Source organism: Lathamus discolor, chromosome W (assembly GCF_037157495.1).
Source record: "Lathamus discolor isolate bLatDis1 chromosome W, bLatDis1.hap1, whole genome shotgun sequence".
Taxonomy (NCBI): Eukaryota; Metazoa; Chordata; class Aves; order Psittaciformes; family Psittacidae; genus Lathamus; species Lathamus discolor.
In genome coordinates this window covers 33463621-33478403 of record NC_088908.1, presented here as the reverse complement: position 1 = coordinate 33478403, position 14783 = coordinate 33463621, and the positions used below count along the sequence as shown (strand labels likewise).

Sequence of the window (14783 nt, the reverse complement as noted above, 5' to 3'; positions counted from 1 at the left end):
GACCGGTCCCAACACCGATCCCTGAGGGACACCACTCGTTACCGGTCTCCAGCCAGACATTGAGCCATTGACCACAACTCTTTGTGTGCGGCCATCCAGCCAGTTCTTTATCCACCGAGTGATCCATCCATCAAATTGATATCTCTCCGATTTAGAGAGAAGGATGTTGTGTGGGACAGTGTCGAACGCTTTGCACAAGTCCAGGTAGATGACATCAACTGTTTTACCCTTTTCCATCAGTTCTGTAGCCCCATCATAGAAGGCCACCAAATTGTTCAGGAAGGATTTCCCCTTAGTGAAGCCATGCTGGCTGTCACCAAGCACCTTGTTGTTTTTCACGTGCCTTAGCATGCTGTCCAGGAGAATGTGCTTCAAGATTTTACCAGGCACAGAGGTGAGACTGACTGGTCTGTAATTCCCCGGGTCTTCCATTTTCCCCTTCTTGAAAATGGGGGTTATATTTCCCTTTTTCCAGTCATCGGGAACTTCACCTGACTGCCATGATTTTTCAAATATGATGGCCAGTGGCTTAGAAACTTCATTCGCCAGCTCCTTCAGGACCCAGGGATGGATTTCATCAGGTCCCATGGACTTGTGCGTGTTCAGATTTTTAAGATGGTCTCGAACCAGATCCTCTCCTTCAGTGGGCCCAAGGTCTTCATTCTCACAGTCCCTGCGTCTACTTTCTAAGACCTGGGTGGTGCAGTCAGAGCCTTTGCCAGTGAAAACTGAGGCAAAGAAGTCATTCAGAACCTCAGCCTTCTCCAAATCCTGTGTAGCCAGTTCTCCCGAGAGCTTCCTCAGGGGGCCTATTTTGTCCCTAGTCTGTTTTTTGTTTGCTACGTACCTGTAGAATCCCTTCCTGTTATCTTTAACATCCCTGGCCAAGTTTAATTCTAACTGGGCCTTAGCCTTCCTAACCTGGTCCCTAGCTTCCCGGACAACATCCCTGTACTCTACCCAGGCCACCTGTCCTTGCTTCCACTTTTTATAAGCCTCTTTTTTCATTTGAACTTTCTTCAGCAGCTCTTTATCTATCCAAGGAGGTCTCCTGGCCCTCCTGCTGCACTTCCTTCTAGTTGGGATGCAGCACTCCTGAGCTTGTAGCAGGTGATCCTTGAATATCAACCAACAGTCTTGGGCCCCCCTACCCTCCAGGGCTATATCACATGGAACCTTACTAAGCAGGCTCCTGAAGAGGCCAAAGTCTGCTCTTTTGACGTCCAGGGCAGTGAGCTTGCTACACGCTCTTCTCACTGTCCTGGGGATCTCAAATTTGACCATCTCATGTTTGCTGCATCCAAGGCTGCCCTGGAGCACCACATTCTCAACAAGCCCTTCCCTGTTGGTGAGCACAAGGTCAAGTGGCACCTCTCCTTGTTGGCTCCTCTATTACTTACAGAAGGAAGTTGTCTTCCACACAATCGAGGAACCTCCTGGATTGCTTGTGCCGTGCAGTGCCATCGTTCCAACAGATGTCAGGGTGGTTGAAATCCCCCATGAGAACAAGGCCCTGCGAGTGTGAGGCTTTTCCTATCTGTCTGTAGAGTGCTTCATCCACAGGTTCTCCTTGATCAGGCGGCCTGTAACAGATTCCAACAGTAATGTCTCCCGTGGCTGTTTTCCCTTTAACCCTGACCCACAAACTCTCTGTAAACTGCTCACCTGCCCCCAGACAGAGTTCCATACTCTCCAGCCTATCCCTAACATAAAGGGCAACTCCCCCTCCCCGCCTGCCAGGCCTGTCCTTTCTAAAGAGCCTGTAACCTTCCATTCCAACACTCCAGTCATAGGAGCCATCCCACCATGTTTCTGTGATGCCTATTATATCATACCCCCGTAGGTGTGTACACATCTCTAATTCCTCGTTTGTTCCCCATGCTACAGGCGTTTGTATAAAGGCATCTGAGACGAGCTCCATTTGAAGCCAACTCGTTGGCTGGAGTAGCTGGAATATATCTACATTGTTCTGAGCATTTATTATAGGTGTTGGCAACTGACTGGGTGTGTTGGGATGGAATGATGCCCCCCTCCCCCAACACATCTAGTTTAAAGCCTCCTTGACCAGTCTGGCAAGCCTCCTACCAAAACTGCTCTTCCCTTTCTTTATCATCAGACCAGCTCCACCATCCCCCAGTAGACCTAGCCTACAAACTTTGGTCCCATGTTCAAGACACCCAAACCCCTGACTATGACACCACCCTTTTAACCATTTATTAACCTGGCTAATCCTCCTAGCTTTTTTTTAGGTCCTCCCCTGTGTCCTGGAGAATTGACAAAAAGACTATCTGAGCTCCAGAGCCCCTAGCCACCTCTCCCAGGGCTCTGTAGTCTTTCTTTATGGTCCCAAGTCTACTACTATCTATATCCCTAGCACCCATATGAATTACCCGGAGTGGGTAATAGTCCGTGGAACTTACTAGAGCAGGTAGCCTCTCTGTAACATCCCTGATCCGTGCCCCTGGTAGGCAGCATACCTCCCTCGAGACGGGGTCAGGCCGACAGACAAGTGCTTCTGTTCCTTTCAAAGTAGAGTCTCCTATTACTACGACCCATCGCTTTTTCTTTGTAGCACCAGTAGAGATCTTTACCTGTGCATAATCCGGCTGTTTGTGGTGCAAGTGCGTTTCCTCCTTAGTCTCCCGCAGGACAGCAAAGGGGTTCTGCATGGGGACAACAGATTTAGGAGGAAGCCCTTTGCTTTTAATTGTCCTTTTCCTCCTTCTTTTGTTATTTTTCTTTGTCACTAATTCCCATTTTCCTGGGATAACGGCCTCCTTCTTTCATGAGCTCGAGGGGAAGCTTGAGGCCCCTTCACAGTTTGGAGCTGGAGCAAGAAGCCCTGCTTCCTCTCAGCTCCATCAGGGAGCACCGAGTGCAGCCCTGCCCACTGTGCACCTTTCTCTCACATTGTTAGCGTAAGAACAAACACATAACCACCGGAATGGTTATATGAGGTGCTTTATTGCAGCGCTGGGAAACCAGGGGTACGCACCCAAATCTGGCTTCAACCTCGTCACATCGCGTCCACAATTTATACCCTAAAAGTTTCACAGTTAATACATATTCATCATAGGTTACAACATTTAACTGATACATATGCATTAGGGATTGCCACATCCATCTATTACGACATCAGCCTCTTCTGCGCTTGCGCGGCCCCCTCTGGTGGTCGTCTGGTGGTCGTTCCGGTGAAGTAAGAGTCTTCCTCAGATGAAGTAAGAAGTCTTCCTCAGGTTGTCCTTTTCACCTTTCCCTTATTTGAGTATATTCCAATCCTTGTGTGGACGTTAGCATTTTCTTATCTTCTTTCTGGTATGCTCTTCTGGCTATCATATACACAGGTTCTACTTGGGTATAGTCTCCAGTACATACTTTTCTAAATTCTTTTATACACCTATTACCATATTCGGTTATGCTATGTTTTGTAACATTGGATACAAGACAGCTGTGATATATTGCAACATTAAAACCACCGTGATACAAAATTATAAAGTTATACAAAATTATAAAGTTATAAAGCTATAACATTCTGTAATATATATATAAAACTTTACTACTAATTTATAAATTTCAAGTTTATTATACAAAATTTTGCTGTTTTCCAACATTTCCCCCCTTTGAAAATACTTCACTTATTTAAGTAAGTATTTTCATTCTTTTAGGTGGCTGTTTCCTGATAAGTAGGAGGAGGTGTCAGATATTTTGAGTGGTCTCTGGTCACTGCTCCTATAATTCGATGAGTCCATGCGTTGTTTCTGGCTATTTCCTTTCGGATACACAGATACATTAAGTAGATCATCAGAAATACAATTAGTACCATAATTACGGTCTGCACAAGGGAACGAATCCATCCCGTGAGGTGAAGGCCCAAACCATCAAACAGTGTTCCAACCCAATTTTGTTCAATATATTCCTTTTCTTTTTCTATTTCTCGTTCAATGTTGTTTAGTTGGGAAATGTCATGTTCTATATCTGCAGTCACATTAGGAATGTGAATACAGCAGTGATCTACTCTATCTTTTAAATATCCACAAACACCATGTTCCTTAAGTAACAACATGTCTAGTGCCATTCTGTTCTGCAAGGTCATTTTGGTTGTTGCCTGCAATTGTAAATTCAAATCTCTGAATCCTTTCTTTGTTATTCTGGCTAGCCTTTTTGTTTGCCCAAACAGGTTGTCAATCATTTCTCTGTTTCGATATGCGGCCACTTGGGCAAATAGGGATTCAAAAGCCCACCCTATTTTGACTCCTGTTGAGGGCTCCTGCCAAATGTCTTCATCATCTTCTATATCTCGTTTTGTTCGAATTTGCAGGGTCTCTAATTTGCCTTTGAATGGTGACTTTTTCCAAATTGGACAAAGAGTTGGCAATCCTAAAGTAATTTCTTTAGCTGGACCTTCCATGGATAGGTGGGTAGTCCAGGTTCCATCACTTGCTGCCCAAACAAAATGCCCCATACTACGTACTGTGGAATATTTACAGTCTATATTGTCAACAGGGACATGTATTATTTTTCCTCCAATTTTCAGTCCTCGGCACGCACAGCCTGCCATTAAAGCAATCTTGACTGGCGGTATTGTGATTTCTTCAGGGTCAGTGTCACAATCTAAAATTTTGGTACAATTCCACCAGGGTACATTTTTGATGACATCCTGACTGACCCTATTTATGGACAGTAAATTATTGATGTCTACATGTCCTGTTATATTTTGTTTTCCTGTCCATCTAAGGCACCAAGACATGTTACCAATATACTGGAATTTCTGCAAAATGCTCATTGACCAAACCGTGTTCCAGTTTTGTTTCAAACTATTTGTTTTTTCGCATTCCCATACCTTTTCCTGTCTGGTTATCTTAATTTCTTTCTCATAGACACACTTTCCCCATTCACCTCTTATAGAGATAAATTGAGCATTTTGATATCTTTCACAGACTGGCCTTAGTACCAAAACTGCAGGTTCTCCAAAAACACCTTCTTCTCGATGTTCTGTCACCGTCACATTTTTCATCACCTCTTTCTCCTGACAAGTAATTGTTCCATTAATTTCTGAAAGTGAGAACGTTATTATTCCCCATTCAATTGGCTCTCCTGCCGCTTTGGGTATTGGCAAACATGCTGTTATTTTACTTGTGTTTTTCATTTTTGCAAAGTCTTCAATCAGACCTATCATTAAATTTTCCTCAGGATTTCGATGATATGATTGGATTACCTGCGTCGAATTTATTGATCTCCTAGTCCGTTTTCTCATAGCCTCAATTTTGTTGTGGCCAATTGCAGATCCAATTTTATAAGACCATTTATCTTTTTCTAAACTTTCTTTGTTGGCGTTGGTCCTGTCAGAATGGTATCTGTGAACTTGCAAATCAGAATGGCGTCCTGTTTTAAGTTGTGTCAAAACATCCTTTTGAGGAGTTGCCAGAATATGAACAGTTGTTAGCTGTGCTAATGAACAAATGATAATCAAAGTTTTATAGCAAAACCCAGACATTTTATTGGCATTTCAGTTTTAGCTTGGTAGGGCCTAGTACCTGTGTTTCCCAAACTCTTGGAACTTTCTTTACTCGTGTATAATGTATCCAAGAATCTATTCCTTCTACCTTTACTGCTGTGAATGTAGTCAACAATACTTGATATGGTCCGTCCCACCGTTCTTTTAATGGTTCTTCATTCCAGTTCCGGACATATACTTGGTCTCCTGGTTGGATGTCATGTGCTGGATTTTCCAGAGATAGTGGCCTATTCCACACCAAAGTGCTCCGCAGTCGAGTTAAGGTTCTACCAAGAGACAGCACATAATTATAAACATCCTGATTCCCTTTAATATGGGTATTCGGGTTGGGTTCCGGTGCCTCATATGGCTTTCCATAAAGGATTTCATAGGGGCTTACTGACATTTTGCTCCTGGGTTTTATTCTGATTCGTAGCAGAGCTATAGGCAATGCTTGTGGCCACTTTATTTTGGCCTCTTGACATATTTTACTGATTTGTCTTTTTATTGTTTGGTTCATCTTTTCTACCTGTCCACTAGACTGGGGCCTCCAAGGAGTGTGTAGGTTCCATGATATTCCTAATAGTTTACTAATTTCTTGTACTACGGTTGCAATAAAATGCGGACCCCTGTCTGATGATATGCCTAAAGGGACTCCAAATCGCGGGATGATTTCTCTAAGCAACCATTTCACTACTTCTTTTGCCTGATTGGTGCGACAGGGAAAGGCCTCTGGCCATCCAGAAAAAGTGTCAACCCCTACTAATAGATATTTGTACCCTTGTACCTTTGGTAGTTCTGCAAAATCAACCTGCCAATAATCTCCTGGTTCCATTCCTATCCTAATTCTTCCCATCTCAATTTGTCTTTTTACTACTGGATTGTTTTTCAAACAGATTTCACATTTTGATCCCACTGATTTTGCCATAGTTAACATCTGTGTGGAAATTATTCCTCGTTTTAGATAAGTTACCAATGCTTCTGCACCCCAATGACATTTTTGATGTTCCGTTTGTAGAATCTTTCGCATTATTGCAGGTGGCACTATTACTTGTCCTGTTGTTGTTACATACCACCCTTCAGAATTCTTTTGGGCCTTTAAGAGTCCTGCCAATTTTTCATCTTCTGTTGAATAGTTAGGGCTTTGTGAAAGATAGGTGTGGAGTGGGCTTACCTTCAGAGGTATTAAAGCCATCATATTCCACACCTCCCGGGCTACTTGGCGAGCTGTTCGATCTGCTAGTGTATTTCCTTCAGATACCTTTGAAGTTCCTCCTTGATGTGCCTTGCAATGCATGATGGCTACTTGTTTAGGTCTTTGCACAGCAATTATTAATTCTAAGATTTCTTTCTGATATTTTATGTTAGTCCCTTGTGAAGACAAAAGTCCTCGTTCTTTCCATAATGCTCCATGAATATGTACTACACCAAATGCATATTTTGAGTCTGTCCATATATTTACCTTTTTGTCGTTGCTCAGCTCCAATGCTCTTGTAAGAGCTATCAATTCTGCTCTTTGGGCTGACGTTCCCGGAGTTAATGCTTTGGCTTCGATTACCTTTTGCTGAGTTGTCACAGCATATCCTGCGTATCGTGTCCCGTTCTCTACAAAACTGCTGCCATCTGTAAAGAGTTCCCAGTCCGGTTGTTCTAGAGGTGCATCCTTCAAGTCTGCTCTGGTTGCATATGTATGTTCAATGATTTCTACACAATCATGTTCAAGGGTTCCTTCTTCTAGGTCTGTTCCTAGAAAAGCTGCTGGGTTTAACAGGTTAGTAGTTTTCAAGCTTATATCATCCTGTTCCATTAGGATTGCCTGATATTTCATCATCCGGCTAGGGGACAACCAATGCCCCCTTTTTGTTCCAAAACAGTGGTTACCATATGTGGCACAAATACATCAATGTGTTTTCCCAAAGTTAATTTCCTAGCTTCTTGAATTAAAATGACAGTTGCTGCTACTGCTCGCAAGCATGAGGGCCATCCTGCACTCACTGGATCCAGTTGTTTTGAGAAATATCCCACTGGTCTTTTCCAGCTCCCAAGTTTCTGAGTTAGTACCCCCAGTGCCAATTTTTGTCGCTCGTGGACAAATAATTGGAAATCTTTTGTCAAATCTGGGAGTCCCAATGCTGGAGATTTTGTCAGTGCTTCCTTCAATTTCTGGAAGGCTTCTTTCTGTTGTTTTTCCCAAACAAAGGCATGTGATTTTTGGGCCTCATACAGGGGTTTGGCAATTAGTCCATAGTCCATTATCCATAGTCTGCACCACCCTGTCATACCCAAAAATATTCTTAGCTCATGCAAGTTTCGTGGTTCTGGGATAGCACAGATTGCCTCTATGCGATTTATTCCCAGCTTTCGTTGTCCTTGTGAAATTTCACATCCCAGATACAACACAGTCATGCATGCAATTTGTGCCTTTTCTTTTGAGACTTTATAACCGTTCAAGCCTAGCTGATTCAGAATTTCAATTGTCACTCTTATGCACAGAGATCTTTGTTCTGTTGCAATAAAAATGTCGTCTACATATTGTAACAAAAGGTATTGTGATCTCGGTACCTGTATCTTTCCTTGGGTAGTCCATGTTTCCAATTCTTTGGCTAGTTGGTTTCCAAATAGGGTCGGACTGTTTTTGAATCCTTGTGGAAGTCTGGTCCATGTCAGTTGTGTTTTCCGTCCATTCTGTGGATTTTCCCATTCAAATGCAAACAGTTTCCTGCTACTTTTGTCAAGGGGAATGCAGAAGAAGGCATCTTTTAAATCAATCACAGTAAACCATTTATATTTTTCCTTCACAGATGTTAGCAGTGTATATGGGTTTGCCACCACCGGGTGGATATCTTTTGTTATTTCATTTATTGCCCTCAAATCTTGCACCAATCTATACTCACCGTTTGGTTTCTTTATTGGGAAAATTGGCGTGTTATATTCTGATTCGCATTCTTCTAAAATGTTATATTTTAAGAATTTCTCAATCGTTTTTATGATCCCATATCTTGCTTCTAGCTTCAATGGGTATTGTTTAACCCTTACTGGTCTAGCCCCGTCTTTTAACTCCACTATTATTGGTTGAGCTGCTTTTGATTTTCCTGGGATTTCTGTTTCCCAAACTGTTGGTATTACAGCCTGTTCCACCTCCTTTGGGATTTGTGGAATAGGTTTGTCTTTAAGGACTAAAATCTGTCCTGTTTTAGATTCAGGGATTTGCATTATCAATTCACCATTTTCAAAAACAATCGTAGCATCCAGTTTACTCAATAAGTCCCGTCCTAATAGAGGAACGGGACATTCAGGCACATACAAAAATTCGTGTGTCAATTCTTTTCCTTGAAATCGTAGATTTAGGGGTTGTAAGAATGGCCGCACTTCTTCTTTCCCTGTGGCCCCCACAATTGTTGTAGCTTTCTTTCCTATTTTTCCGTGCAAATCATTCAAAACTGAATAGGTGGCTCCAGTATCTATTAAAAATTTTATTTCTTCCTCTCCTAGTTGGATTTTTACAAGGGGTTCTTTATTTTCTACTTGGCCTAGTCAGCTTTGATTGACAAACTCCCCCAGCACCATTGTCTTAGCCATATCAGATTCTGCAAAAGGATTTCTTGTTGGCATGAACTGCCCCACCCTGGTTGGACATTCATTTTTCCAATGTCCTTCCTGCTTGCAAAATGCACATTGGTTATATCCTATTCTTTCTGTGCTCATTCCTACCCTTGGATTATAGAATCCTCTGCCTCGTCCTCGCATATTTCCTCGTCCTCTTCCTCTAAGGTTAGAAAATCCTGGCTCCCTTCCCTGCATTATTGCCAGTAAATTTTGTTGTTGTCTCCGAGAGCTTTCTTTTTCTCGATTATTATACACCTTCCAGGCCACTTCTAACAGCCTGTCCAGGTCTCGCAAATCTGCCCCTTCCAGTTTTTGCAGTTTCTTCCTAATATCATCTTGAGACTGTCCCAGGAAAATCAAGGCTAATTGTGCTTTAGCCTGTTCCGTTTCCACATCTAAGTCCGTATATTTCTTTGCTGTTTCTTTTAGTCTCTCTAAAAAGGCAGAGGGTGATTCCGCCTTTTCTTGCCTAACATTATATAATTTTGACCAGTTTATTGTTTTGGGCATAGCATGTTGCACTCCAAAAACTACCCAGTCCTGGTATCTCCGTAAATTTCTCATTCCCTCTTGTGTGTTATAATCCCACATTGGATCTTCCATCGGGAAGTTTTGATCTGTGTTTCCCCCAACTATTCCCTGTCTTATATCTTCCCGAACCCTTTCCCGAGCACTTCGCAACACCATTTCCTTTTCTGTTGAATCCATAAGGGTATCTAGAAGCACTTGTATATCATCCCAGTCTGGGTTTTGAGTTTTCATGATCATTTTCATCACTCGAGCTACCCTATCCGGATTTTCTCTATAAGTTCCCGCCGATTGTTTCCATATAACCAAATCCCCAGGAGAAAAAGGTATTTTAACATACACTGGTCCTTCAACTCCAACTCCCTGTCTTAAAGGGGCAAGGACCGCACTAGCTGCTTTAGCTGCTTGAAGCTGTGTGTTTCCTCCTCGCCCTCCCCTTCGGCGAGTTCTGTATGAGACTGGGGTGACAGGGGAATTTCTCTCTCGACCTCCTCCATTTTCACACTCTTCTTCACTCTCGAGATCGCTATCACTTTCCTCCCCCTCCCCCCTTTCCTCATTTATCACTAGCGGAGCTACTAACAAACCAGGATCTTCCTCGTCCCTTTGATGTCGCCGACTATTTCTCATGGCAAGGCATTTCACACATTCCTTTTCTCCAGCACACTCCCTGCATTTTTCAGCATTGCTTGTTTTAACAACCATTATTCCACAAGATTTTTGCCATTTATCATTGTTTCTTAAGGTAAAGAAAAGATCCACATACGGTACTTCATCCCATTTTCCTTCCCTTTTACAATATAACATCAACTGCAAAATAGTATTATATTGTAAGGTTCCATTTTCAGGCCATTTTTCCTGATCTTCTAATTCATATTTCGTCCACCATACATTGCAATAATCAATTAGTTTGCTTTTCCGCATACTCTGCCCAAATCCACCCTCCTTCCAGTGGCTTAAAATACAGCCTAACGGAGACGATTTAGGAATTGGCGGCATCTTGTAATTATAAGGTAATTTCTAGGCAAACCCTTCTCACACACACACACACACACACACTGAGAAATTTGTTTTTCAGAGATAACTCCACCACCACAAGGTGATTTCCCAAAACAAACCCCTTTTATACACACACTATATTACAGAACTTTATACAGATAGCTGCAGCACAAATACCAATACCAATACCACGTTTGCCGAACCTGCAGAGCTTTCGCTACTGTCTAACGGACGGCGCCTAGGCTTTTACCCCGAGAGCTCTCTAGCCCCAACCAAGCGCAGCTTTCACCGCGTCTAACAGGCAGGCTTTACTACTAGCCCAGCCAAGCGCAGTTTTTCGCTGCGTATAACAGGCAGGCTTTTACCAGACTTTACCAAAGGTCAATACACCATACTTTTACTAGAAACTGGTTCTGTAACTTAAATAAAGCACCTTTCTTACCGTATCAGAGGTCCGTCGTGAGCAGCAGAGGTCGGTCGCGGTCGATAGCTCCCCGAGAATCTCTCGGTGCCGGCTGGAGCGGGATCGAAACGCGATCCGCCTCAGCAATGCCCGCGAGGTCCCATCTGGGTCGCCAAACTGTTAGCGTAAGAACAAACACATAACCACCGGAATGGTTATATGAGGTGCTTTATTGCAGCGCTGGGAAACCAGGGGTACGCACCCAAATCTGGCTTCAACCTCGTCACATCGCGTCCACAATTTATACCCTAAAAGTTTCACAGTTAATACATATTCATCATAGGTTACAACATTTAACTGATACATATGCATTAGGGATTGCCACATCCATCTATTACGACATCAGCCTCTTCTGCGCTTGCGCGGCCCCCTCTGGTGGTCGTCTGGTGGTCGTTCCGGTGAAGTAAGAGTCTTCCTCAGATGAAGTAAGAAGTCTTCCTCAGGTTGTCCTTTTCACCTTTCCCTTATTTGAGTATATTCCAATCCTTGTGTGGACGTTAGCATTTTCTTATCTTCTTTCTGGTATGCTCTTCTGGCTATCATATACACAGGTTCTACTTGGGTATAGTCTCCAGTACATACTTTTCTAAATTCTTTTATACACCTATTACCATATTCGGTTATGCTATGTTTTGTAACATTGGATACAAGACAGCTGTGATATATTGCAACATTAAAACCGCCGTGATACAAAATTATAAAGTTATACAAAATTATAAAGTTATAAAGCTATAACATTCTGTAATATATATATAAAACTTTACTACTAATTTATAAATTTCAAGTTTATTATACAAAATTTTGCTGTTTTCCAACAACATGACCAGTGCAGGCACCCTCTACACTCCGAGCTCTGCGCTGCAGCCTCCCCTGTCATCTGCTCTGTCTGGGTGCCTAGGCTGGCCACCGCTGGGGAAGCCAGAGCAGAGCTCCCAGACCGGGCCCTGGTCATATGACGTGTGCTCACCATCCCGATTGCCTGCCTGCACAAACTACCTCCACCCACTCTGTTCACCGCGCATCCTGGTCGCTCTTGCTCCCTGGGGCAGGTTTTTAACCACTCAGAAATGGTGCTGCTGCTCCTGTGAGTCAGCTGCTCGTGTCAGCTGAGCTGCCGGCTCCTGGGCAGGTCCTGTTGAGGACTTGAGGCTTCCTCGGTAGCTCTTGCCGCTCTGAGTTGAGGCTCCTGGATGCTGATCTCTGCCCCACTCCACTGTTGAAGGCGTCCTCTCTCGAGCTACTCACCTCAGCAACTGAAAGGGTGAGTGGGTCCTACTGATCACTCCCTGACTCTCCAGTCTGCGGATCAGCTTATGGATGGGAATCAGGGAGTCCTACTTGGTGTGATACTGCCGCTGGTGCACTGTTGTGGTCGCAATTGGCACTTGTTGTTCTTCATCCTTCAGCAACCCCACAACAGAAGGATCCTCTGAGAGACCAGGCAAGGTGGACAACTGCTCAATTTCCTCTGTATCCAAAGCAGCAATACCAAAAGACCATTGGTACCCTTTTGGGTCTTTGAAGTACCCTCTCCTGAGGTAGTCTATGCTGAGGATGCATGGAGCCTCTGGACCAGTCACAATGGGGTGCTTTTGCCATTTCCTCTCAGTCAGGCTGATTTCAGCCTCCAGTACAGTCAACTCTTGGAATCCTCCTGTCACTGCAGAAATATAGATAAGTTCCACCCCTTGACAGCTTGATGCCATCAGGGTACACTGCCCCGGTATCTACTAGAGCCTTATACTTTTGTGAGACTTATGTGCCAGGCCATCTGATCCACAAAGTCCAGTAAATATGATTGTTCTCTACCTCCACGTGGCTGGAGGCAGGGCCCCTCTAATAGTCATCACATTGGTCACTTACATTTTTTGACACTGGATTAGTCTTTATCACAGGAGCTGAAGTAAAATCAGCTCTTCCACTCCATCTGGAAACCTGCTCACCAGAGACTTAAGCCTCAGCTTTTATGGGATGATCAGCCTTGACCCTTGTTCTCCTCTTCAATTCACGCACCCATTTCTCCAAAGCTGAGGTAGGTGTTTGTCCTGGGTTTACCAGGAGCCGTTTTGCTCCTTCTTAGTAACTGGTGCAAGCTCTGTGTTTTGACTTCCAGCCTGGGCAGAGAGCTGATAATACCGATTGTTTTTAATTGTTGCTAGGTAATGTTTATTCTGGCCAACTCAATTTTAGCAGCTTTATCCACTTGCCCGGAAGGGGCAGGCTCTGGCTCTTCGGGGGGGTCGAACTCGTTCGGCAGTGGTATCGTATCCTCTTGTTATTTTCTCTTATCAATATTATCATTTGTGGTAGCAGCAGTGGTTTGTGTTATACCTTAGTTACTGGGCTGTTCTTATCTCAACCCGTGGGAGTTACATTCTCCTGATTTTCCTCCCCATCCCTCCGGGAGTGGGGAGGGTCGGGGGGGGGGGTGAGTGGACGACCTGTGTGGATTGGTTTAAACCACGACAGTGTTCCATCCCACTTCGTCATGTCTTCTCCGTGATCCCGCAGGTAAAACCATAGGGTGGCCCGTGGCGTATACCTCCTGTATCTTCTCTCTTGAGCAGCAGGATGCCTTTTGTTAATATCTGAGATGTGTGCTGGTACACGTGAGGAGCTGGATAGATCATATAGATCATCTCTCAGTTGTTTGAGGTCCTGGGACATTTTTCCACAGCTGAGATGATGGAAGGGGTGAGATTGTCTTTGAACTCTTGGAGTTTATGAATCATTTCATCCACTGTTAGTGGTACTATGTCATTCCAGGTTACTGTTGACAATGAATGGGCATATGATGATGGTGCATTCCGTGTAATTTTTCTCCACATGGGTCATGTACATTCGACTTAATCTGGATCTATGGGTATGTCCCCGTTATTCGGCTTGATGTGATAGATAGATCATCTCTACGATGGCCGATTACCTCACTGACTGGATGCCTTTGTCTAAAGTAGTCCACTTGGCCGAACGACTCATAACATCGTCCTTGTATGGAAACCTTTCTTTCACAGCTGCCAAGAGCCGCCTCCAAAGACTGAGGGACTTTTTCTCTCTTGCAATTGCTTTGTCAATTCCCCCTTCTCTAGCAAGCGATTCCAGCTGCTTGGCTTCACTACCTTCTAGTTCGTCACCATCGGCCCCATTGTCCCAGCATCAGAGCAACCAGGTGATGATATGCTCCCCTGGTTGACGGGTAAAATCTTTTCACATATTCCGTAGCTCGGTTGAGGTCCGAGGTCATGAAGTCACCTCTTCTTCTTGTTCTTCATCATGTTTTGATGACTCCTGATCAGATGCTGGACCGGGTGGTGAGTACATTATTTCTTCATCTTCCTTCATCTTTCTTGCCTCTTTTTCGCTTTTCCTCTTGCATACAGGGGCAACCGAAATTGGTACAAATTGGTCCTGGTTTAGCTGCAGTGATTATCACTGTGGCTTGTGTAGGGACTGTACTTGTTGCTGGGTGTGGTGTAGCTGCTGTGCTTGGAGCTGGGGTAGCTACATTGCCTGTTGCTTTGCCCTCAGATCCAGGGACATTTTTTTCCTTTTGAAGGTGCTGGGTAGTGTTGAGCAAGGCCCTGTAAGCATAGGCCAAGCCCCAGCATGTTGCCATGATTTGTTCCTCACTGGTATGGCCAGAATGACAACACACCTCATTTAAGAGTTTTACTAATTTTTCTGGATTTTGCACTT

The 14783-nt window shown here is 43.9% G+C and overlaps 1 protein-coding gene across 1 annotated transcript; it reads right to left on the bottom strand.

Moving 5' to 3' along the window:
* Positions 1-2945: 2945 nt before the first annotated feature.
* On the bottom strand, positions 2946-13931 carry LOC136004222 (protein NYNRIN-like). The gene is given in 3 exon segments (XM_065660525.1): positions 2946-7351; positions 7354-9024; positions 13862-13931. Coding segments are annotated over 3 exon segments (3597 nt in total). The 3' UTR covers positions 2946-5495.
* Between the last annotated feature and the right edge of the window lie 852 nt (positions 13932-14783).